Source organism: Neomonachus schauinslandi, chromosome 5 (genome assembly GCF_002201575.2).
Source record: "Neomonachus schauinslandi chromosome 5, ASM220157v2, whole genome shotgun sequence".
NCBI lineage: Eukaryota > Metazoa > Chordata > Mammalia > Carnivora > Phocidae > Neomonachus > Neomonachus schauinslandi.
Genome location: NC_058407.1, coordinates 109,379,947 through 109,406,891, shown reverse-complemented (window position 1 = coordinate 109,406,891; position 26,945 = coordinate 109,379,947). Strand labels below are relative to the sequence as shown.

The 26,945-nt window shown below is 36.4% G+C and overlaps 1 protein-coding gene across 5 annotated transcripts in view; it reads left to right on the top strand.

The window, feature by feature from the left end:
- Positions 1-26,945, top strand: part of ZEB1 (zinc finger E-box binding homeobox 1) — a 194,324-nt gene that overhangs the window by 154,740 nt on the left and 12,639 nt on the right. For 2 of the 5 annotated variants that reach the window (XM_044915509.1, XM_044915511.1), the window contains 4 exons: positions 6,614-6,673; positions 13,473-13,634; positions 20,598-20,800; positions 25,217-25,322. In XM_044915509.1, coding sequence (XP_044771444.1) covers positions 6,614-6,673; positions 13,473-13,634; positions 20,598-20,800; positions 25,217-25,322 — 531 coding nt within the window. Of the gene's footprint in view, positions 1-6,610; positions 6,674-13,472; positions 13,635-20,597; positions 20,801-25,216; positions 25,323-26,945 lie in introns of all 5 variants that reach the window. The other 3 variants (XM_044915508.1, XM_044915510.1, XM_044915512.1) reach the window with 3 other exon arrangements.

The window sequence follows — 26,945 nt, the reverse complement described above, 5'->3', positions numbered from 1 at the left end:
TATCAGGTTTGCTGGTAGTGTACTCTGTTCACTTTCCTTCATCTGAGAGTATGTTTATTTTACCTTTGTTTTCAGAGTATATTTTCACTGGATATAGAATTCGGGGCTGACAGGTTTTTTTCTTTTAGCACTTTAAAAATGTTCCATTTCCTTATGAAATCCCTAATTCCTAATGATAAAATCTGCCTTCTTTTAAGTCATTGGTCCCTTATAGTTGTGTATGATTTTCTCTGTCTCTTTTCAGAATTTTTTTAACTTTAGTTATCAGGGTTTGATTGATGGTCTAAGCCCAGATTTGGGGGCTTTGTCCTGTTAGAGATTCAGTTAACTTCTTTAACCTATTGGTTTGTGTTTTTTATTAAATCTGGAAAGGTTTAGATACTATTTTTTCAACTATTTTTTCTGTACTGTTTTTTCTCCTTCTGGAACTCTAACTGAATGTTAGATATTTTATTATTGTTCCACACATCTCTGAGACTGCTTATTTTTTTAAATGTTTTCACTTTATTGTCCAAATTGGATAATTTCCATTTACCTACCATCAACTTCACTGATCTTTCTTCTTTGATCTCCATTTTGCTGTTGCATCCGCCCAGTGATTTTTTTCCAAAAAATTTGTTATGGTAGTTTTAATTCTAAATTTCCTTTGGGTTCCTATCTATATCCTCTTTTTGCTGATAAGAATTAGCCTAGACTTTCTATCTTTCCATTCTTTTCAAGTGTTCATCCTTAGCTCTTAGCTGCTTAAAGCCTTTGTCTGATAGTTTCAACATCTCTGTGTTCTCAGTGTTGCCATCTTTTGATCATCTTTTCCTATATAGAAGTTGAGATTTTCCTGGTTCTTCATATGCTAAGTAATTTTGGATTGTATCCTGGACATTTTGAATATTATCTTATGAGACTCTTGGTCTTATTTAAATCTTACGGAGCATTTTGATATTTTTGGTTTAGCAAGCAACTTATCCAGTTGTATCAGGCTCTACATCCTAAATAACTTTCTGTGGATTATGGTTCCAATATCAGTTCAGTTTTCAAAGCTTTTACAATGCTTTTTGGATTTGTGCCCTATAGTGGCCATTCTGGGACATGATTAATGGTCTTATCCTTACTTCAGTTCTCAAAGCCTGTAGTCAGATCCATACATGGGAAGTTTGGATGTGAACCCAGGAGTTCACAAGCAACTTTATACTGTTGCTTTCCTGCATTGTCCCTTTCCATGATCTCCCTAGTACTTTCAGTTCCCTGGGACTTCCCTTGTCCATTCTCTATCCAAAAATCCAGGACTTCCTTTGTCATACTTTGCCAGATACTTCCCACAACTATGCCTGCAGGAAGGAGAGCTACAAGAAGATGGTGAGAAGAACTTGATGAAAGTTTGTACCATCCTCTTGGGGCCACTGCTCCTCTGAGTGGATAAGAAGGTTCCCCTTTCTTGGCATTTTAGGTACCTATACATTCTTGCTGTCACCATGATCTCAGCCACTACCTTGGGATGATCTAGGGATTGGGACACAAGAGAATCGAGGGGAAAAAAATGATTTCTCCCTTCTTTGAGCCCTTTCCTATTCCGTGAGCCCAAGCTAGAGGGCCTTCCTAGAGTTTTTCTGTGCCATGCCCCAGTGCCCACTTCCAAATCTAGGCTGCCTTGAATCCAGGCCAGGGGGTAGGAGAAATTACTTCCTCAGTGATTCAGTGGTACTTTGAATTCTTGTCTTGTCTTCGTCCCTAGTCTTCCTGCTATGATTTATCTTGTAGAGTCTTTAACTCCCTCATGAATTCTCCCCAGGTTTTTTTAGCTGCATTCAGTGGAACACACAGGGTAGTTTGTGTTTATTTCATCTTAACCAAATCTGACCTCAGTTATATATTTTTTTTACCTTTGTTTAAGTTAACAGGTGTTCATGGAGATTGTGAATTACATTCACTGTGACTCTGATGGACAATTATACCAAAAATATATGCACATATGTAGAAATTAGAGGATACAAGAGAGAAAAATGAAGCCTTCTGGAAATACTCTGAGAAAGTACACAGTAAAAAAAATCATTTCTAATTAAAGTTTGAACACTTTATGTTTGAATTCAGGAATCTATTGGAATTTACTTCTGAGCAGGGTGGGGAAGACTTACAGAATGAGAGAAATGTGAACTGATCTTTCAAGAATAGGATTAGTAAGTTTTTCAGATGGAATGGATAACAGCACTCTAGACAGAGGGGTCAGCTTGAGAAAAGGCAGGTATAAATGTTCATGGCATGTGTGCATGTGTGTTACAGAGGAAGAGACGAAAGCAGGAAAGGAAAATCTGGTTCAGTTACCCACTTCTTGCACCTTATTAGAAATTGCTATAAAATCTTCCCTCAAACGCATTTGAAATGGTTAGAAACACACTGGTATGAATTCGAAATGAAAGTTTTAGAATTTTGAACATGTGCTTAATAACCAGTCCTGTACTTCGAACTGTTCTCTCCTGCCATTGACATTAAGCCTTCTGGATTTTTGGTTAACATGAATGGCTAAAATTAACAAGTCAGGAAACAACAGATGTTGGCAGGGATGCAGAGAAAGGGGAACCCTCCTACACTGTTGGTGGGAATGCAAGCTGGTGCAGCCACTCTAGAAAACAGTTTGGAGGTTCCTCAAAAAGTTGAAAATAGAACTACCATACGATCCAGCAATTGCACTACTGGGTATTTACCCCAAAGATACAAATGTAATGATCCGAAGGAGTACATGCACCCCGATGTTTATAGCAGCAATGTCCACAATAGCCAAACTATGGAAAGAGCCAAGATGTCCATCAACAGATGAATGGATAAAGAAGATGTGGTATAGGGCGCCTGGGTGGCTCAGTTAGTTAAGCGACTGCCTTCGGCTCAGGTCATGATCCTGGAGTCCCGGGATCGAGTCCCGCATTGGGCTCCCTGCTCGGCGGGGGGTCTGCTTCTCCCTCTGACCCTCCCCCCTCTCATGCTCGCCCTATCTCATTCTCTCTCAAATAAATAAATAAAATCTTTAAAAAAAAAAAAAGAAGATGTGGTATATATATATACAATGGAATATTATGCAGCCATCAAAAGGAATGAAATCTTGCCATTTGCAACAACATGGATGGAACTGGAAGATATTATGCTGAGTGAAATAAGTCAATCAGAGAAAGACATGTATCATATGATCTCACTGATATGAGGAATTCTTAATCTCAGGAAACAAACTGAGGGTTGCTGGAGTGGTGGGGGGTGGGAGAGATGGGGTGGCTGGGTGATAGACATGGGGGAGGGTATGTGCTATGGTGAGCGCTGTGAATTGTGCAAGACTGTTGAATCACAGACCTGTACCTCTGAAACCAATAATACATTATATGTTAAAAAAAAAAAAAGAAGAAGAAGAGGAAGATAGCAGGAAGGGAAAAATGAAGGGGGGGAATCGGAGGGGGAGACGAGCCATGAGAGACTATGGACTCTGAGAAACAAACTGAGGGTTCTAGAGGGGAGGGGGGTTGGGGGTTGGGTTAGCCTGGTGATGGGTATTAAAGAGGGCACATATTGATTGGAGCACTGGGTGTTACACGCAAACAATGAATCATGGAACATTACATCAAAAACTAATGATGGTAATGTATGGTGATTAACATAACATAATAAAATTAAAAAATCAGTAAGATTAGAATCAGCTAATTTTAGTAGGAGCAAAATGGAGGAATTGTTATATTTTGTTGGAACTATTAATATTTATATATTTTTTAAAAAACATGAATTGCATTTGCCATTCTTGCTTTTACTTACTAGGAATTACATCTTATGGCAAAATAAACAAGTGCTATCTCTTTTAATCTAAATTTGTGATATTAGCCATTGACTTATTTTTCAATTAAACTTTAAATTTTGAGATATAGATTTGCAAATAATTCACAGATAGTTCCAGATTCACAAATAATTCAGAGATCCTGTTGTATACCCTTTACTCTGTTTTCCCCATTGGTAACGTCTTGCAAAACTGTAGTATAGTATCACAACCAGAATATCAACATTGATATAAACAAGATACAGAACAATTCCATCACCACTAAGCTCCCTCCTTGCCTTTTATATGCCCACCCTCCCCTCCCCTCTGCCCCAACCCTAATCCCTCACAACCACACATCTCTTCTCCATTTTTATAATTTTGTTATTTCAAGAATGTTATATAAACAGAATCATACAGTGTGTAATTTTTTGGATTGACTTTTTTCACTTTCCAAATTTCTTGAGAGATTCATCTGAAGTGTTGGATATATCAATAAATTGTTCCTTTTTATTGCTGAGTAGTATTTCGTGACTTATTTTTCAGCTATATTTTGCCACTCTTTGAAAAAACAAAGTCTTTTACTTGAGAATTTTTCCTCATTTACATATTTTCTTTGGAATTTAGAATAAAAGCAAAAGCCTTAGAAACATTCCAGTTTACCTTTCTAGGTTGCATTTAGGTTAGTCAATCACAGTGTGTTGACATTAGTAAGTCTTACAAGAGAGAAAATGTTATGCACAAGGAGATTCTGTTACTTTGCTACCCTTGTATTTTCTAAGCTCTAAGTAGGATCAGAGCACATGAGGGTGAAGGCTGCTTGAATAGTATTTAGCTGTTCCAGTACACCCTCATGCTGGTCCATGAATGAAGCAGGAAGGAGCCTGTTCCTGGCAGCACTCCATAAGTGAAAGAGGTGTGTTCATGCTGCAGACCAGCATTAGGATATTTTCTATTTTTGTTAGGCAATATGATTTTAGTTGTTCAACCAAAGTTCCAAACCCAGTGATGAGGGAAAGAATGGAGACTTCCAGTCTTTAAATCGCAGTAAAGAAGTCTGAGACCAAATTCTGAAGTATGTTAAATGCTCATCTAAGGAGACTAGATTTTATCCTGAGCAGAAATGAAGAAATCATTTAATTGAATTGCAGACAGATTTTTAATTAGCTATAATAACTGTAAGTAGTAAAATTAGTATTGTCCAAAATATCATTTTAACTTTTAGTATCACTGTCATCTTTCATCTTAGTAAGTAACTCTGGCTGTCTTAATTCTCATTTCAGGAGAAATAAAGAACATAGATCGATCAACAATAAATAACTATATTACTATCCTATCCAACTGTCACACTGTTTATTATTTTAGTTTAAGTAGATGCTTCAGAGAGAGGAAAAAAGATATTAGAGAATTGCAAACACTTAGCCAACACTGGTGTTTGTCCGACTATATTATAAATACTTTAGCACGGGTTTTTTAATTGACATTTTGCTGATGGCAAGTATAAAATGAGAATTATTTATCAGACATTAATCTTTTTATTATCTACTTTAGACAATGTTTTCCATGCTGATCTAAAGAAGTTTATGCATATTTTAACTATTTTCACATAGTGATCATCTTTAATGATCTTCAATAATATAAAAGTTAATGAGTAAAGAAAATCTGCTGAATAAATCCACCTGATAATCCAAGGCACTTACAGAAATACATGATTTAATATGAGCAAAGATTTTACTTGATTAGTGTTCTATTTCTCAATTCAATTATCAAACTTAGGGGAAATCTAAATCAAGATTTTTGACTGACATATTCAGTGGGATTTGATTGGGGTGCAGATTAACTACATGATGTGATGTTTTAGCATGACTTTATAAGTATTCTGATCATAATTATGTATTCTCTGCTGCTAGTTTTTTTAAAAGCAGTTTTTAACTCCTTCATGTTTTTATATATGTACATGTCCTTAATAAACTATTATAATAAATAAAATGTACCTGAATATACAAAACATACTTTCTGCTTGCTAAAATAATATACCTATTTACTCTGATCTTACTCTGTGTAGAATACTACAGTCAACTCACTATAAGGTGGCAAAGGAGGACAACTGACATCTAAAGATGTTTACCAGTACTGTTATTACTATGATTTATCAGTAGTTAGAATAATGAATAGAGTGAAAGAGCAAGTATAGTGCCCTAGGTGTTTACTCTGGACAGAGTGAAGTTTAGCACAGTCTTCCTCTAGTTAGCTGCTGGTCCTCTGGTCATACAGGCAAGGGTGGAGTGGGAAGTAGGTTTTACAACCACTCAGACCTGAATTCAGATTCCACTTCTACCACCTAATAGCAGAGTGTCCTTGGGCTATTTAACCTCTTCAAGCCTCAAGTTTTGGTTGTCTTTTTTTTTTTTACTTATAGGTAGTTATGAAGGTTAAAGGAAATAAGTTTATCAATCATCTAGCACAGTGCCTAAAATGTAGGAACTTGTACTTTGCAGAAGAAATAAAAAAAGAAAGGAATCCTGCTACCTACAGGTAGAACGCCTCTCCCAAAAAAACACTAAAATCCCAGTATGTGTATAGTTATATGTATAATTCCAGGATTATATCTAAATCTTGACTAATTTTGCTTCTCTAAGATACATTTGTGAGTTTGGTAAAACTATCTGCTTAATCTCTTCTAAAAAGTTCACTTTTCAAGGACACATTACTTCTAAAAGGGAAAAAATCCAAATTAAATATAATCTAAAAGTTCCTCTTCAGATTTCTAGATGTTAAAGATGTTTGTGCCACATGGATCTATTTTAATCCTTTGTTCTTTGATTTTAGCAGGAAAGGAAGGACAAGAAATCCTGGGGCCTGAAGCTCAGGCAGATGAAGCGGGATGTGCAGGTACGTGCTCGTCAATTTCTTTGATACTGTAGCCTTTGAACAAGGTCTTTTTGTGTCACTGGTTTTTGCATTTGTGAGTCGTGAATTTAGTATGTTTCCTCCTCTTTTATCTTGACCTTCTTCAGTGTTTCAGTACGTAGGCATATAGGGCACTATATGAAAAGTTAGAAGTTTATATTCTTTAAATACAGTGTAAATTTGCAGATTCATCTAACACAGCATATTTTCCATTCTATAAGGATGACAAGAACAATCTACAGATAATCCAGGAAATAAGTATTTAAATGATGATTTGAATTTATATCAAATTTTTTACCAAAGCTATAGAAATACAGATTTAACTATTTTGAGTTTCATTATTAGTTACCAGGATCTGCATTGAGTTGCCCACAAGACAGAAAGCAGAAGGGAAAAGAATAAGCAAATATCATGAGTTATCTATAAACCAGATGAGAATCATGAATATTGATGAGCTGAGTGAACATGTCACAGCAAACAAGAGAATCAAAATTTTTTCTTGTAATTTCTGTGATTTAGAAAAAGGTTAAGATGAAGTTAAATTATAGTAAACAAGAAAATTTGTTTCTATGTGACTAAAAGTACATACTCCCTGAGACTTAACGCTATTCCTTAATAATGGATTCAAATCAGATTTAAGAAGCAAAAGAGTAAGTGGAAAACTTAAATCAAGATCTTATGTATGATAACACCAGGCACTTATTATTGTGTCATATAAGTCAGCAAGAACTCTAAGAATGAAAATTTCAAAGATGAATTCCAAGTTATTAAAACATTTCCTCAAAATACTGTACTTCAAAGTAGTATAGTTGTATTTTGTCTATTCAGTCATAAATAAGAAATTTCTATCATACCATTTTAATTAAATTTTGTTTTTTCTTCTCTTTTTGGTTTAACACTTCTAGTTTTTTCTTTTCTCTGCAGTGCATTTTAGGAATATTCCATAGAGCCCTATAAATTATCTTTCATTATGTAAGATGAGTATATTTCATAGTAATAAGTCAAAATAGATTTTCATCTATAATACAAACAGGCACTTCCATACTTGTCAGTCAGTTCTGTAAAACAAAGAGTAAATCTTCATGCTGTTATTAAAGATCCATTCCAAATTAATTAAATAATAATGGGATATGTGATGATTTATGGCACCTGCTGCCTAAGATTTTATATTCTGCCTTTAACTTGGTTGTGTTTAACTTGAATGAATAATGTATTCAAATATGTTGTTATCAAATATTTGTCATGCTAACTTACGCATTATATAAAATATTTAAACTCGGTATTATTAGTTAAAATAGTCTTAATGAACATGAAAGAATGCTGCTTATTACTCTTTCACCTAATGTTAAAGTTAGATGCTTTACATTACCAGAGTTACAGAAGATCATTTGCCCTTTTAGGCAAAATGCTATCAAAAAAAAATTCACAATTCCAAGTGTCAGTATTTTACCTCACACTTTGCTCTTCACTACAAAAATAAATTCTTTCATTTAATACTGAGTAGTATATAAATTCCCTTAACCACCCCCTCCCCAAAAAAATCACATCTGGAAGGTAAAGCAACCTTGTATTAACTTAAATTGTTGCTGAAATGTGAGGTCTCCCCCCACCCAGTGGAAGATGATCCCTGCTGCATTATTTTCCTGCTGGAACATGGGGAGTTAGGAGTAAGCAAACATTTAATAAAGCCCTGATAAGTGTAGTTTTAAGGGAAGAAGGATAGAAATTGGACGGTTGAGGCTTTTGAGCATTTAAACTTAAAAATTATGTTTTGCCTTTGCTTCTGTTACTTCCTTGACTTCTAGGGAATAATGTGCTGACAAAGTAAACAAAAACATTGTACAAAGGTCACGATCATTAGTTCAGAACTTTGTCAGGTCCTTTCTTCAGCTGACTTCCTTTTGCAATTCATGAAGTTGAGAGAACTGTACTCTCAGCTTAGTATTCAGAGAGTGAAAAATTCACCCAAAACATCCTTTATTCCTTCTGAGGATCCCTTTTTTGTTTATATAGTTAATAGTTTTACAAAGTTTGAAAAATGGAAGATAAAGTTAGGAAGAAGCCTGAGGATAGCTGATCAGAAATACCGTCAAATGGATTTCACACATTAGAGTGGCTCAGGTCATGATTCTAGTGCAAAAATATAGCTAAATAATTTTTAATCTTTATATTAAATGTTTGCCTCTCTCTCTAATTTGTGATTATAACCCTATAATTCTACACTTCGATAAATGGTTATGGTCATATAGACCTGTAGTCCAAAGTAATTTTATATTTCACAGTCAGCTCTGAGTTTTGTCATATCTAAAGAAAGCCAAATTATTATGTTTCTATGTATTTGCTCATCTCTCTACTATTTAAATATGTAAGTTTATCTGTCTTTAGACGAGAAATTTTGCTTTATAATTATCATTACTACACAGTTGACCACAACATAAATACATTACAAATTTTAACATAATTATTACCAAAAAATTGTTACTGGAAATGAGATTGAAGGAGCTGAAGTATTCTTCAGTTAGTTCATTTATCAATAGTTTAATGTTACCTATTTCTCCTTTTTTTAAGATTTTATTTATTTATTTGAGAGAGAGCATGAGCAAGGGAGGGGAGAAGCAGACTCCCCGCTGAGCAGGGAGCCCGATGCGGGACTCAATCCCAGGACCCTGAGATCATGACCCGAGCCAAAGGCAGCCGCTTAACCGACTGAGCCCCCCCACAAGTTCCCCAATGTTACTTACTTCTAGAAGAAAAAATGTTCAGGATTAATTCTGTTTCTTGTTTTGTTTAGCACTCAGATAACCTTATTCTCATAAATAAAAAGGTGAAATACATTTTTGTGATAACTGATTTACTTTCATTCTTTATACATCCTTAGAATGATGTGCAGTTATATATCAATAAAAATACTTTTAATGTCCTGTTAACTGACAGTTGTATTAAATGCTTCTTCAATTCTGTTGAAAGCAAAAATTCAAAGCTGTCTAATTTGCTCAAGATTCCTTCACTAGACTCTTCCAGTCACAGAATCTTTCACTCCCTGATTTTCTGGGACATATACCAAAACAGCTTTGGCAACACTTCTCGAAGTACTTATGCTACCTGTTCTTGACCTTTGTTATTTCTTCCTCTCACTTAGAGGCACCTTGATTAATATGTTCAGAAATGGTTAGGAAAATTGAAATATTGTTAATTTCAGTACCTTTTGCCAATACATTTTGTGTAAAAATTCTTTTGTCTTACCACATGAGATAATAATATTCTCATTAATGCCTTAGAGCTACAAACTTAGTTCATTCAGTTTCTGGAAATTTTGTACCTAATTACCTAACTAGCAAAGCCAGGTATTACTGTTATACCAATCAGCCTCATCAGACTTTCTGTCAAGAAAAAAGTGTATTTTCATTTTTCTAATTCAAATAATTTTGTCAATACACCATTTGAGAGATTTTGTAAAAATTTCCTTTACGAAAAATATATAAATTATAAATAATGAGGAATATACAAAGCGTAAATAGATGTATCTTTAAAAAAAATAGATTATTCACTTAACTATAGAGAACAAACTGATGGTTACCAGAAGGGAGATGGGTGGAGGGATGGGTGAAACAGGTGAAGGGGATTAAGGAGGGCACTTGTTGTGATGAGCACCAGGTGGTGTATGGAATTGTTGAATCACTATATTGTACACCTGAAACTAATATTATGCTATTTATTAACTAGACTGGAATTAATATTAAAAACTAACAATTTTTTTAAAAAATAGATTATTCAGTAGTGAGATGAAGATTATTTATATCTAATATAATTTTTTTTAGTTATAAAAATTTTTGTCTCCAAATGAGTAGTACATTTAGAACCAGTCAGTACATAGGTAAACTTCTAACTTATTGAAGATGCAAGGTTCATGTATAAAATACAGACTATATAATGCTGCAAAATGTATACTATTTAAAAACTCATTACTCTAGCATCTAGCCTATATACACACATATATACACACATACTTAATAGGATGTAGAAAACTATAAATTTTTTATAAGTGAAGACTTTAATAGAAATAAATATAATTTGATAAAAATACTTTAAGCATCTTGTAATCTATATGGAATCGATAATAAATGACATAAAATATAAATTTCACTCATGAGTTTTATCTAGTTTAACTTGAAATTTTGAAGTTACATTGAAAAGAGTCAGTGACACTGACTTGGACTGCTTTAGCTATTCAAAAATGCTTATTTTTCCAGCTAATGACAGATTGTAGGAATGATTTTTGAGAATACTCTGACCAGGTTCCTGAAGAGCAATGAAATTTTTAATAATAGTTAGGGAATGGAACAGATGAGATCATTAAAGGAAAACTACTCTCACTCCCTCTGGCCATATTATTATATAGCTGATTTCAGAGCTTCCTAACTAGAGCCAAAATATCCCCATTTCAGAAAATTGCCATGCTTTACCCCTGATAGAAATCCATGTAAACAGGAAAAATGGGAAGACCTGTGGTGGTTTTAGGTTGTCTTGATTAATCAATAAGAAAGTTTTCCCAGGGTGCCTGGGTGGCTCAGTCCCTTAAGCCTTCAGCTCAGGTCATGATCCTGGAATCCTTGGATGGAGCACTCCCCTCTCCGCTGTGCAGGAAGTCTGCTTCTCCCTCTGCCCCTCCCCCTGCTCCTTCTCGCTCTCGCTCTCAAATAAATAAATAAATAAATCTTTAAAAATAAAGGGGGGAGAAAAAAAGAAAGAAAGAAAGAAAAGAAAGTTTTCCTCAATCAGTATTTTGAATTTTTCCTTTGGCAACCTGGAGGTTTTTACACTCCAAGGCAATGCACCATATTAATGTACTAGGATATGGCTTTTTTCTTCTTCCTTTTTTTTTTTTAAGATTTTATTTATTTATTTGAGAGAGAGAGCAGGGGTGGGGGCAGGGCAGAGGGAGAGGGAGAAGTAGACCCCTCACTGAGCAGAAAGCCCAAGGGGGGCTTGATCCCAGGACCCTGAGATCATGATGAGCAGAAGGCAGACACTTAACCAACTGAGCCACCCAGGCACCGCTCTTCTTCCTTTTTTTAAAGATTTCATTTATTTATTTGAGAGAGAGACAACACCAGCATGAACAGGGGTGGGGTAGGGGAAGCAGAGGGAGAGGGACAAGCGGACTCCCAGCTGAGCACAAAGCCCGATGCAGGGCATAATCTCACAGCTTTGAGGTCATGACCTGAGCTGAAATCAAGAGTCAGATGCTTAACCCACTGAACCACCCAGGCACCTCTTCTCTTCTTCCTTTTAAGTTTGAGCAAAGGATACTGTGGAAAGGGGAGAGTAGAGAGAACCTTCCAGATTCTAAGAAAAAATATACACAGAAGTTGAGGATTTGGAAACAGACTCCCTTAAAACCCACAGTACCAGCTTTCCTCTTAAAGAGTCTTCACTCACCTGGATCCAGTAACCCATTGCTAAATAATTGATAGCTATTGGCTGTATTAAAAAGGAGGGGAAAATGGTGGGTCACCATTACTATAATGTCATTGGCTCTAAGATTTTAAACAGCAGCTGCCCTGAGGAGTTCACTTACTACCACTGTGCAGGAGATTTAGCAAGATTGTTTCAATAACTGTTACACAAAAACATGCCCACACCTCAGCATTTTTATTTGGCCCAATTTTAGTCTGCTGAGAAATGCTGTTTTACAAATTTAGAACTGACAGTTCAGCCTGAAGTGTATAAAGAAGTCAGCCCTGTGACACCTGGGAGCCATACAACCCATTACAGTTACCACTAGCACGGAGGAGACACTGTCCTCTGGAGCCAGTGGAGGAAATGGGAGGGAAACCATGGTGCAGCAGTACTGCTTTAGAAACTCAGCAGCACTCTGGGTCACCTTCTCAAAGTGAAAGCCTTCCATTATCTCTTGAACCTTTGTAACTGAAGGAAAAAATGCCTCTGCCCTAAGCCCACTGTTAAACATTTATTGAAGCAGAATGAAAGGAAGAGTAGCCTTGTTTATATCCTTGTTTATATATGAATATAGAGGAGATGATTTGATACTCCTGGCTCTTACTAGAAATTTTTCCAACTATAGATGATTATTGACACTGTTTTTAAGAAGTCACATAACTGCACTTGAAAGTGGTATAAATTGTGCATGATTCGGGGCACCTGGGTGGCTCAGTCGTTAAGCATCTGCCTTCAGCTCAGGTCATGATCCCAGGGTCCTGGGATCGAGCCCCACGTCGGGTTCCCTGCTCGGCGGGGAGCCTGCTTCTCCCTCTCCCACTCCCCCTGCTTGTGTTCCCTCTCTCGCTGTCTCTCTCTCTCTGTCAAATAAATAAATAAAATCTTAAAAGAAATAAATTGAACACGATTCAGATTTAAGCTACAACTCTAATACCCAGTAGGTTGCTAGGAGGGACTAAGGTTTGAGAACTAAGGTTTTCTCCTTTTTTTCCTTGTTTTATCCTTGATTGAGAAATTAAGAGTTCAGTCAACTATATTACCTTTTCTGTGTCTTGTTTATCAGTCACATAGACTAGAAGTACACTCTAAAGTTTAAAAGGGATATCGTGAAAATTTCAAGACTTTTATAATGCTTTCTAAAGGACTTCTTAATAGTGGACAACAGAATGAGTGAATTTTGTTTTTAATTTTCGGTAAATATTTCCTACAAATTCAAGAACAATAGTGTATATTCTCCTAAGGTAAATAATTTCTTATTTAGCAAAACTTTGTAACAACTTGGTGGTGAAACTGCTTTCTATAAAGTATGCATTTCTTTTAGTAAAAGATGATGAATGTGACTCAGATGCAGAAAATGAACAAAACCATGATCCTAATGTTGAAGAGTTCCTGCAACAACAAGACACTGCTGTCATTTACCCTGAGGCACCTGAAGAGGACCAGAGGCAGGGCACCCCAGAAGCCAGTGGTCATGATGACAGTGGTAAGTGGAGCTTCACAGTTGTTTTTGTTTTCGTCTTGACAGGATTATTATTTCCATAGCTGTACGATGGGAACCTACTCTACTCTAGGGAACATTTCTGAAATCTAACATTTGTGGCAGGTGCCCATAGAAAATAATCTCTTTAAAGAAAGGAAAATGTTTATGATAACAGTGGCATCTCCTGTATACTGTGGTAAGGCCACTGCAGTGAAGCGCTTAGTAAAATAAGTCAATCAGAGAAAGACATGTATCATATGACCTCACTGATATGAGGAATTTTTTTTTAATTTTTTATTGTTATGTTAATCACCATACATTACATCATTGGTTTTTGATGTAGTGTTCCACGATTCACTGTTTTCATATAACACCCAGTACTCCATGCAGTATGTGCCCTCTTTAATACCCATCACCAGGCTAACCCATCCTCCCACCCCCTCCCCTCTAGAACCCTCAGTTTGTTTTTCAGAGTCCATTGTCTCTCATGGTTCATCTCCCCCTCCGATTCCCCCCCTTCGTTCTTCCCCTCCTGCTATCTTCTTTTTTTTTTTTTCTTAACATATATTGCATTATTTGTTTCAGAGGTACAGATCTGTGATTCAACAGTCTTGCACAATTCACAGCGCTCACCATAGCACATACCCTCCCCAATGTCTATCACCCAGCCACCCCATCCCTCCCACCCCCCCCCACTCCAGCAACCCTCAGTTTGTTTCCTGAGATTAAGAATTCCTCATATCAGTGAGATCATATGATACATGTCTTTCTCTGATTGACTTATTTCGCTCAGCATAACACCCTCCAGTTCCATCCACATTGTTGCAAATGGCAAGATCTCATTCCTTTTGATGGCTGCATAATATTCCAGTGTGTGTGTGTGTGTGTGTGTGTGTGTGTGTGTGTGTGTGTATACCACACCTTCTTTATCCATTCATCTGTCGATGGACATCTTGGCTCTTTCCACAGTTTGGCTATTGTGGACATTGCTGCTATAAACATCGGGGTGCACATACCCCTTCGGATCCCTACATTTGTATCTTTGGGGTAAATACCCAGTAGTGCAATTGCTGGATCGTATGGTAGTTCTATTTTCAACTTTTTGAGGAACCTCCATACTGTTCTCCAGAGTGGCTGCACCAGCTTGCATTCCCACCAACAGTGTAGGAGGGTTCCCCTTTCTCCACATCCCCGCCAACATCTGTCGTTTCCTGACTTGTTAATTTTAGCCATATGAGGAATTCTTAATCTCAGGAAACAAACTGAGGGTTGCTAGAGTGGTGGGGGTGGGAGGGATGGGTGATAGACATTGGGGAGGGTATGTGCTATGGTGAGCACTGTGAATTGTGTAAGACTGATGAATCATAGATCTGTACCTCTGAAACAAATAATACATTATATGTTAAAAAAAAAAAAAAAGATAGCAGGAGGGGAATAATGAAGGGGGGGAAATCGGAGGGGAGACGAACCATGAGAGACGATGGACTGAGAAACAAATTGAGGGTTCTAGAGGGGAGGGGGTGAGGGGATGAGTTAGCCCGGTGATGGGTATTAAAGAGGGCACGTTCTGCATGGAGCACTGGGTGTTATACGCAAACAATGAGTCATGGAACACTACATCAAAAACTAATGATGTAATGTATGGTGATTAACATAACATAATAAAAAAATAATAATAATAAATTAAATAAATAAATAAAAGAACAATACCTGGACGTTGATTTGCATTCACCCACATGGCAGCAAGTAGAAATGGAGCTAGGATGACCTTTAACTGCCGCTTGATTTTTTTCCCACTATTCTGGCAAGCAAAATATGATTTGTTCAAAACATACCGATTTGGAGACAAATGAGTTTTTTTATATTTGCTCTAGTCTATTCTGATATGAACAGCCAGTATGTGAAAAGTGATAAAATGCAGTTCTAATATGTTCATACTCTCCTGAAAGGAAACAGGCTACCATTCCCTCCTTCCATGCTAGAAACAGATGACAATCACATGCAAATATTCCTGTAAGAAATTTTATGCAAGATCTGCACCAAGAACTAAGAAGTCACTTGGAATGTTGAAGGATATTTAAAGTATTAAGATCCTAAATCTGGTTTGATTTTTCCAGGGTTCCCAGTTTAATGGATAGATTTAACTTAATATTTAAATAATCAACTTTTTAAAAAGACATTTTTAGAGAAGCCTAAAGCTTACCAAAAAAGTAAGACAGAAGTACAGGTATTTCCCATGTACCCTTTGCCTCCTAATGTGCATAGCTTCTCCCATTATCAACATAACTCATCAGAAAACACCCAAAGTCCATAATCTACCTTAGGGTTCATTCTTGATGTTGTACATTCTTTGGGTTTGGACAAATAGGTAATGACATATATCCATCATCATGATATCTCATGGAGTATTTTAATTGCCCTAAAAATCCTCTATGCTTTGCCTATTCATCTTTCCCCACCTCCCCTCACCCCTGGAAACCACAGATCTTTTTGTGTCTCCATAGTTCTGCCTTTTCCAGAATGTCATTTAGTTGGAATTATACAGCATGTAACCTTTTAAGTTGGCTTTTTTCACTTAGTAATATGCATTTAAGTTTCCTCCATATATCTTCATGGCTTGATAGCTCATTTCCTTTAAGTGCTGAATAATATTCTGTTGTCTGGATATACCGTAGTGTATTTACCCATTCACCTACTGAAGGACACCTTGGTTCCAAGCTTTGGCAATTATGAATAAAGTTGCTATACACATCCATGTACAGATGTTTGTATAGACATAAGTTTTCCAACTCATTTGGGTAAATACCAAGGAGTGCATATGCTGGATCCTCTAGTAAGAGTATGTTTACTTTTGTAAGAAACTGCCAGACTGTCTTCCAAAGAGGCTGTGCCACTTTGCATCCTCACCAGCAGTGTGAGTTTCCTTTACTCCACATCCTTGCCAGCATGTTGTGGTGTCAGTGTTCTGGATTTTGGCCATTCTGATAGGTGTGTGGTGGTATCTTGTTTTAATTTGCTTCTGCCTGATGACATATGATGTGGAGCATCTATATTTGCCATCTGTATGTCTTCTTTGGTGAGGTGTCTTCTAAAGTCTTTGGACTATTTTTTAATCAAGTTAATTGATTTTTTTATTGTTGAATTTTTGGAGTCCTTTGTATATTTTGGATAATAGCCCTTAATCTGATGTGTCGTCTGCAAATATTCTTCCCAGTCTGTGACTTGTCTTCTAATTCTCTTGAGATCATCTTTCACAGGACAGAGTTTTCATTTTACTGAAGTCCAGCTTGTCAATTCTTTCTTTGGTGTTATATCTAAAAAGGCAGTGTCATACCTAGGGTCATGAAGGTTTTCCCCTATTTCTAGGAGCTTTATAGTTTTGCACTTTACAGTTAGGTTTGTGACCCATTTTGAGTTAATTTTTGTGAAGGGTGTAAGGTCTGTGTCTAGATTCATTTTTATGCATGTCCTGAATGTTCAGTTGTTCCATTACTATTTTTTTTATTTTGTGTTTAAATTCATTTTAGTTAATATATATTGTATTATTAGTTTCAGGGGTAGAATTTAGTGATTCATCAGTTACATATAACACCCAGTTTTCATTACATCAAGTGCCCTCCTTAATGCCCATTCCCAGTTACCCCATCCCCCATTCACCTTCCCTCCAGCAACCCTCTGTTTGTTTCTAGAGCTAAGAGTCTCTTATGGTTTGCCTGCCTCTCTGTTTCTATCTTATTTTATTTTTCCTTCCCTTCCCCTATGTTCATCTGTTTTGTTTCTTAAATTCCACATATGTGTGAAGTCATGGTATTGGTCTTTCTCTGACTTATTTCGCTTAGCATGATACCGTGTAGTTCCATCCACGTCATTGCAAATGGCAAGATTTCGTTCTTTTTGATGGCTGAGTCATAGTCCATTGAACTTATATATACCATATCTTCTTTATCCATTTATCTGTCGATGAGTCGTCTGGGCTCTTTCCATAGTTTGGCTATTGTGGACATTGCTGATATAAACATTGGGGTGCATGTGCCCCTTCAAATCACTATTTTTGTATCCTTTGGATAAATACCTAGTAGTGCAATTGCTGGGTCATAGGGTAGTTCTACTTTTAACTTTTTGAGGAACCTCCGTACTGTTTTCCAGAGTGGCTGCACCATCTTGCATTCCCACCAACATTGTAGGAGGGTTCCCCTTTCTCCGCATCCTCGCCAACATCTGTCCTTTCCTGACTTGTTAATTTTAGCCATTCTGACTGATGTGAGGTGGTATTTCATTGTGGTTTTGATTTGTATTTCCTTGATGATGAGTGATATATGGAGCATTTTTTCATGTGTCTGTTAGCCATTTGTATGTCTTCTTTGGAGAAATGTCTGTTCATGTCTTCTGCCCATTTCTTGACTGGATTTTTTTGTTTTTTGGGGTATTGAGTTTGAGTTCCTTATGGATTTTGGACACTAGCCCTTTATCTGATATGTCATTTGGGAATATCTTCTCCCATTCTGTACATTGCCTTTTAGTTTTGTTGATTGTTTCCTTTGCTGTGCCAAAAGCTTTTTATCCTGATGAAGTCCCAATAGTTCATTTTTGCTTTTGTTTCCTGTTCCATTACCACTGTTGCAAAGACTATCTTTACTCCATTGTGTTGCCTCTGCTCCTTTGTCAAAGACCAGTTGACTATATTTATGAGGATATTTCTGGCTCTCCGTTCCACTGTATTTCTGTATTCTTACACCAATAGCACACTGTTTTGATTACTATAGCTTTATAGTAAGTCTTAAAGTCAGGGAGTGTCAGTCCTCCATTTATTTTTCACCTTCCATGTTGTGTTGGCTATTCTGGGTCTTTTGCCTCTCCATATAAACTTTAGAATGTTTGTCAGTATCCATAAAAGGACTTTCCAAATTTGAATTGGAATTCCACTGAATCAAGTTGGGAAAAACTGGCATCTTGACAATATTAAACATTGAATATCTCTCCATTTATTTAGTTCTTTGATTTTGTTCATCAGAATTTTACAGTTTTCCTCATATAAATCTTACACATACCTTTGTTAAATTTATGCATAAGTATTTCAACTTTTTTGGTGCTATAAGTAAATGTTATTGTATCAATCAACTTTAAATTTTTGAAGGAAATTGAGAAGAATGGTGTAGAAAACAAAATAGATTCCATTGCAAAGAGTTAACTGTACCTTCCTTAAATCAGGAATCAGTTATGAAAAAGCAGAAATAGAAGTTTCACCTCAAAATAGATAGGATTTCCTGTAACTAAATCAGTGACAAAGGAAATAGAGGTAGGGCACTCTAGGACTGAATCCTCCACTGTGCCAAAAGGACACATTTTTGAAGACTAGATTATTGCCCCTGGGGACACAGCATTACAGCTTTATGAATAGTGTTGTGTTGATCTATTTGCATATTTGGAGAGTCTATAGTTATAGGCATTGTAATCCTGTAGGGCCCTGCCATTTCTACTTTGATTTTCAGGGTTTTTTTCTCTTTTTTTAAAAGATTTTATTGATTTATTTAGAGAGAGAACAGGGAGAGGGGCAGAGGGAGGAAGAGAGAATCCCAAGCAGAGTCCGCACTGAGCGTGGAGCCTGATGCAGGGCTCGAAGTCATGACCCTGAGATCATGACCTGAGCTGAAACCAAGAGTCGGACACTTAACCAACTGAGCCACCCACCCACACACCCCAGTTTTTTTCCTTAAGGAAAATTTGTTAACATTTCACCTGAAGAAGCTGTAGGTTACAATAAATATGGAAAGGAAATTTAAAAATTTTAATATATATGTATTTATGTATATATGTAAATGTTTATGTACCAAAAAGTTTTTCAAGAAGCCTCATGAAAGAAAATAATGAGAACTTAAAAAAATGTTTCATTGCACAGACCAAATAAGGTTAAACTTTGTATAGTCCATCGTTACTAATCAACACAGTAAAATCCCATAAAAATTGGGGCCCTAATCATTCTGAATTAGTAAAACATTTGAATTCGAGAATCTGTTTTTAATTCAGGTAGTCATTACTTTCAGGTGTACAGCTAATAAAGTATTTCACAGTAGACATTCTGTCACACCAGTAACATCTGATTATCCTCAGAAGCCCTTAAGTTTTTAAAGTTTTAGTGGATTCAGGATGCTTTCCTGCACTTCATAAATTGTGAAAGGGCAAACTTTACTCCAGCAGGTTGAACTATCACAAACTCTGAATCAGTGGGGCACAAATAAAGGAGATTTTTCAAAGGTTTTATATCAAGTACTACTATTAGTCTGTAATGTTATGCTACCTAGCAAAGGAAGTTTAGGATACAAAAATTAGAGTTTTTTTTAATAAGCATATTCACAGTCGCAGATACATAAGGAAATTACAGACTGGTCAAAAAAATAGACATAGGTTGGATTTTTTAGTAGTCCTAAATCACTACCTTAAGCTTATTATAAGAATTCTAAAAAGATAATTTTTTTTTCTTACGTGACAAGCCTTCTTTGCTAAAAAAAAAAAAAGTGATTACTTTAATAAGCAAACATCCAATATTTTTCAAAAATAGAAACAAAGATTTTTATTTAACTTTCAAGCCTGTTCATTCTATAATTCACTTATTATGTCGGATATTCAGGTTTACTTTTCGTTGTTTTATGCCGGTATCCTAAAAGTTTGCTGCCCTGTAACCTAAATTGTTTCCAGGACATCCCGATCATATTTCCTCACATTATTGGTCCCCATACTAATCACAGCTCCTTTCTGATTTACTAGCCGTGTGACTTTTAAGTTATTTAACCTTTCTGAGCCTCCTGTTTTCTCTTGTATGAAATAGAGATGAGTATCATTGTATTGTTTTAAGGATCCAATATAAAGTGGGTGGCATAATATCTGGCACAAAGCATAGGGATTGAGTGGTAGCTTTGGTAATATTTTTTGAATGTTTTAAATTCAAAATATATGATCTTTCTTGTACAGGAACACCAGATGCATTCTCCCAGTTACTCACCTGCCCGTATTGTGATAGAGGCTATAAACGCTTTACCTCTCTGAAAGAACACATTAAATATCGCCATGAAAAGAATGAAGATAATTTTAGTTGCTCCCTCTGCAGTTACACCTTTGCGTACAGAACTCAACTTGAACGTCACATGACGTCACATAAATCAGGAAGAGATCAAGTAAGTGAAATCAACCATCCATAGAGGGCAAGGGTTTTAACATACTTAAAAGGATGTACTAGACAGCATCTTACCTGCAGCCTTACAAGAATGCAAGTGATTATTTGAATTATCTGGTCATTTCTGGGTTACAAAGTACATATGAACATTATTTCCAAGGTAACTAAGTTTTTCTGTTCTTTTTCAGATAAGATTCCTTTCTTGATTTAATTATTTTGCTTATACTGTAACAAACATTTCCCTTAAGTTTAAAACTAGATTTCAAAATGCATTCTACCAAAATGCTCAGTGTAGGAAAAATAAATACTGGTTTCATAAACCATATGACTAAGTACTGACCAAACTGAGAAGAAAGTCAAATAATAATAATAAAAGTTAATTTTCTGGGAACCAAAGTCTACTTTATTTATTCTCAGTATAAGTTACTGTGTTCTGTTTACTGTAGGAAGGGAAGTTGCTTCCTCTGAGAATCTAAGGTTTAGATTCTAAACATTTTTATTCTGAAGACTCAATTTTCACATGGTTGGTTCTATTCCTATGTCACTTTGCCTCAATTTCTAGATGTATAAACCAAGACTATTCTTTCTGTAAGTTAAGTTACATTTGAACTGTTGGCTCTATACTTAAAGATTAAAGGCTAAGAAACTCTTGCCAGTTGTCCTTCTTTTATAAGATCCTGATAAGTGTCAACTCTAAACAATCAAATTAATATCAACATGATTCTAACTTTAAAAATCAAATAAATATTCAGCTGCACAGTGTATTTTAAGGGTATGTGTTATCGTTGGGGCACATGTCCAGTTTCTTGTATCAGAGGATTATGACTGTCTATAAATGCGAATCTGTGAGAACTCTGCCCTATGCATGTACCTAATCTAAGTCCTGTATCTCGTAGAGAACAAGTTAGACTCTTTCTAAGATGATGGCTAAACCAAGCAAAAAAATTATGGCAGAAACAGAATCATCAAGCAGGGTCAACCTATCTTCTCAGGACTTTGGCAATAACACTCACCAAATCACAAAATAAAGGGGGAGAGGATAGCAATCAGGCAGTATAAGACCAAGATTTCCTTAGATAGTTTAATGGATAAGTCCATGAGGGAACACTTGAAATTGGGGAGAATACTGACAGAAGGAAGAAATCGATACAGAGAAGGAACTACTGAAGACAAAGACCATCTATCTACCATCTGCCCCTAGGCAAGTCTTATCGGGGACAATGCAAAAGAGTGCTTTTTCCATCTCAGAGTCTTAACATGACTACAGTACAGTCAAGCCTTGGGAAAAGAGCCTATTCATGTGACATTTGGGGAGCAGACCCAAACGGCACCTGTTGCCCCCATATCCTTTCTCTACCAAGGGCCATTGTCAAAGAAAGGATCTGCAAAACACAGATAGAGCTAATGGTGAAAGTGAGAGATGCCATTATAGAAACAAATCGTAAGATCAATGATGAGCATGAAAGCCAATTTTGTCGTGATTTTTCTGATGGGTGAAAGGTAGTAGGTTTTATATATGAAGTATGTGATCAGACAAAAATCAGAAAGGAGCTGTGATTAGTACGGGGACCAATAATGTGAGGAAATATGATCGGGATGTCTTGGAAACAATTTACAGGGCAGGGCAGCAAACTTGAGTTTGAAAAACATGCTATGACTCAAAGATAAGCATTTCCATGTATTATTAATTTATTCATTAAACATTTGTGTTTCTATTACATGTCAGGCCCTGTTCTAGGTATTAAAGGCACAATAGTGAAAAAGATAAGCAAAGATCAAGACAGTGGGGAGCAGCATATATTAGCAGGTGATATATAAGAACAGGTAGTATGAAGAAAAATAAAGCAGAAGATAAAAAGTGAAGAAAGTTGCTACTTTTTTAAGGATAGAAAGACCTTTCTATGAATGGGACATCTGAACTAAGACCCGAATGAAAGGAAGGAGCCAGTCATAGGACAACTGGGGGGAGGGTGTTCCAGTCAAAGGGAACAGAGGGAAACATGAAAAGGCCTTGAGGCAGAAGCCTGTCCAGCATCCCCAAGGGATAGCAAGGAGGCCAGTGTGAATAAAGGGGAGAAAGATAGGTGAGGCCAGAAGTATTAGGGGCTGGATGATACACCCCCTTGTATAGACCATGATAGAGACTTTTGATTTTATTCTACAGTGTGACAGTGTGAAGCCTTTGAAGGACATTGAATTTTATCTTTATTTCCTTTTTATTTTTAAGGGAACACTGGCTGTTGGGTGGAGAGTAGATCAAAAAAGACAAGAGTGGAAGCAGGGAGACCACTTAGAGGCAGGAGACCATTTGGAGGCTAGTGCTATAATCCAGGCCAAAGGTGGTGGTGGCTTTGAAATCACTGGTGGTGACAGACATGACACAGTGATGAATGTTGGATGTGGAGTATATTCAGATGGCTTGCTGATGGATTGAGTAAGGGTGTTCAAAGGAAGAGAGGAATCAAGGATTACTCCAAAGTTCAGGGCCTAAGCAATAATCAAATAAATGAAGGTGTCATTCACAAAGACAGGAAACACCAGAGGCGGAGCTGACTCTCAGAAGGGAAATTAAGAGTTCAGGTTAATCGTGGCAAGTTTCACATGCCCATTGCTTTCCAACAGGCAGTATCAGGGTCTCAATTGGCTGGGAGAGTCTGGAGTTAAGGGGAGGGAGGAGGTCTAGAGATACCCTGTTGGGAGTTGTCACCATATATGTGGTGCTTATAACCATGAGTTTGGATGAAGTAGGGCCTGATACAGAGTAAGTACTCATTCTCTTTCCTTCCTGTATGAAAAACAAAAGAAGGGAGATTCCAGCTAGGGTGAGCATGAAGCAAGTAGAAAGTACTTGAGTTAAGCCTTTGAAGTATGGCTGGAATCTTAATAATCATAATTATAGGGAAATATAGCCAAGAAATAAGGAATAGTATAAACCAAAGCAAGGAGGTAGAGTAGTATATGTGCCAAAAACTGAGACTCACTAAGTGACTGAGGCATGAACTTCTTATAGGGAACTGGTGAAGAATCAGCCTGGAAACTCAGGTAAACTTGGAATGTATAGACTCAGAATCTATATTCAGGAGCTAATGAGGGGAGCCTTTGGAGGTTTATGAGCAATTTATGGTTTATGAGGTTTATGATAGAATTCAATTCAAGCAGTACTTTTGTATGGTTAATCTAATAAACAAAAAAAGCAGAAACAGACTCATAAACACAGAGAACATACTGGTGGTTGCCACGGGAGGGAGGGGATGGGCAAAACGGGTGAAGGGGAGTGGGAGGTCCAGGCTTCCAGTTATAGAATGAACAAGGTGAGGATATGTGCTATGGTGAGTGCTGTGAAGTGTGCAAGACTGTTGAATCACAGATCTGTACCTCTGAAGCAAATAATACACTATATATTAAAAAAAAGAAGAAGAAGAAGAAGAAGATAGCAGGAGGGGAAGAATGAAGAGGGGGAAATCGGAGGGGGAGACGAACCATGAGAGACGATGGACTCTGAGAAACAAACTGAGGGTTCTAGAGGGGAGGGGGGTGGGAGGATGGGTTAGCCCCGTGATGGGTATTAAGGAGGGCACGTTCTGCATGGAGCACTGGGTGTTATATGCAAACAATGAATCATGGAACACCACATCAAAAACTAATGATGTAATGTATGGTGATTAACATAACAATAAAGAATGAACAAGGCATGGGGATGAAAGGTACAGCATCGAGAATATAGTCAGTGGTATTGGGGTAGTGTTGTGTGGTGACAAATGGTAGACACTTGTGATGAGCATGGCATAACATATGGAGTTGTTTGACTCACTGTGTTGTATGCTGAAACATTGTCGACTATACTTGACTGGAAAACATTTTTTAATAATATATTTAATGATGGATAAATAAAAGTAAATAAATAAAATAACAGGACCTGGAAAAAAAATCTAAGGGTGCAGAATATATTTGAAATATATAAAAGTGAGAATTTGATAAACCAGACAGAAAGCTATTATAATACTCCATATTTGGATGAAAAGATGGAAGTATTTTTTAAATTCATCAGATTAAAGTACATTTTGGAAATACCAAGCATCTAAGAGATAGGATAAACTACTGGAAAAAGCCTGGCTGCAGAAGAGATAATCTCTAGTTTCTAGTAAAGTATATATTATTTGTGCTAAATACTATATTACTCAATAAAGTATGATTCTCATACTCTAGCAAGTAGAGATTTTTCTCTATGTCAAAATTCTGATCCCACTATCACCCTTCTTTTTGGTGTAATATTCCAAGTGTTAGATTTTTGTGACTGCCTCAATTTGAAGCCTTTGAGAAGCAGAATTCACCAAAATACTACTTTTAGCAGATTGGCTATTCCTTTATGTCCAAAGCTTTTTTGCTCTATAATTAAAATATCAATTCTTTCTTACAGAGACATGTGACACAGTCTGGGGGTAATCGTAAATTCAAGTGCACTGAATGTGGAAAAGCTTTCAAATACAAACATCATCTAAAAGAGCACTTAAGAATCCACAGTGGTAAATATTTGTTTTCTTTCTACACCTTGAATATCATAGCATATGTGGTCATAAATAAATCCCTTATAATGTGGTCTACACACATGGTCAGAAACTCTTTGCTTTTCTTGTAGAATAAAGACTAACCTGGAGAAATTTTCTATTTATAAATAGTATTTTATTGGAGTCTTAATCTTTAACTGAAGCATATTAAGCTAACATAATATGACATACTCCAAATTTCCTGATCAGAATATAGCATGTTTTAACAAGAAGTACAACCTCCTTGAGCTTTCTGAGGAATACTAATTTCATTGCCTCTTTTGCACAGTTAACTAGGGAATGAAAAAGGAAATAGAGGTACGATTTGCACAAGAAAGTAAGGACGCAAAGACGTTCTGTACATGAGAGAAATAGAAGTGGAAACTCCAGATAGGAAGTGGTCAAGGGTGATGTAGAGTCACCCAGACAGGGCAGCATTGAAAATTTAAAAGAAAAATGTGTTCACCTATCATTTCATCTTTCTATTCCACATTCTTTTCTAAATTTTACTTACAAAATGGTATTATATGATCAAAAATGTCTGTTTTAGAAACAAACAAAAAGAGCTGTATTTGCGTGTCTTTAGGGGCTCTACTTCAACAAAAGCTGTAATGAAAACTTAGTAGCATCTCACATTGCACTATGACATCTATTCATCTGATTAATTTTGGTATGTTATTTTAGATTTAAATAGTAGTGAAAAAGAACTGTTTTCTAATTAATGAGAAATGATGGGTGTCTGCACACTGCTTATTTTGTGAAAATGACTGTATTGACATTTACATCTTATAGACATCCTACAAAAAGAGTACAGCGGGTGGCTTTGTGAGAGGTGACTGGTGTGATATCTGTGTTTTATTTTGGAACTACATTTCTAGAAGTTTCACTGTCTTGTTTGTTGAGGGCTAAATAATGTTAAAGTTACCAATTTGTTTAAACCAAAATTCTTGCAAAAACATTTACTTATTTTCACACTTTAATATTCCTGGAAATAAGAAGTTGTCTTTTGCAGTCTGCCACAAAATCCTATTTATTAAATTCTGGGCTATCAAAAAATTTTCATCAAGAATATATTTTTAATGACCTGCTTTCTTGCTACAGATGATTTGAAGTTATTGATAGAGATCTAGCTAATTCAAGGGAGTTTTCTTAAATGTTGAGATTGGGGTAGAGGAGGGAAAATAAAATTTAGAGCAAGATTCATGTACAGAATGAATGTCATATGGTCCTATTGCAGTTATATAGGATGTGGATCTGTCAGACCTGGTGATGATATGGAATTGGGAAGCATGCATCACACGAGAGATTACAATGCAGGGCAGAAATGGAAGTTGATATTTAATCACAAAACTCTGCATTGATATTCAAAAATCAGTCTCAATCAAGTAGTAAGCAGGGAGCAACTGTCTGAAGTACTGACAGAAGAGTTTTAGGAGTTTGGATGGACAAGCACTTGATAGAAGCTTGGTAATGGTATGCTGCTACCACCGCGGCTGAAGTAGCTGGTGCAAATTTAGGCCACATCGTGGAGCACAGAGCGTCCGCCGTACTCTGCACTGTCCATTCATTATGTGTTTATAGGATAGTCTTACCCTCAAGGGG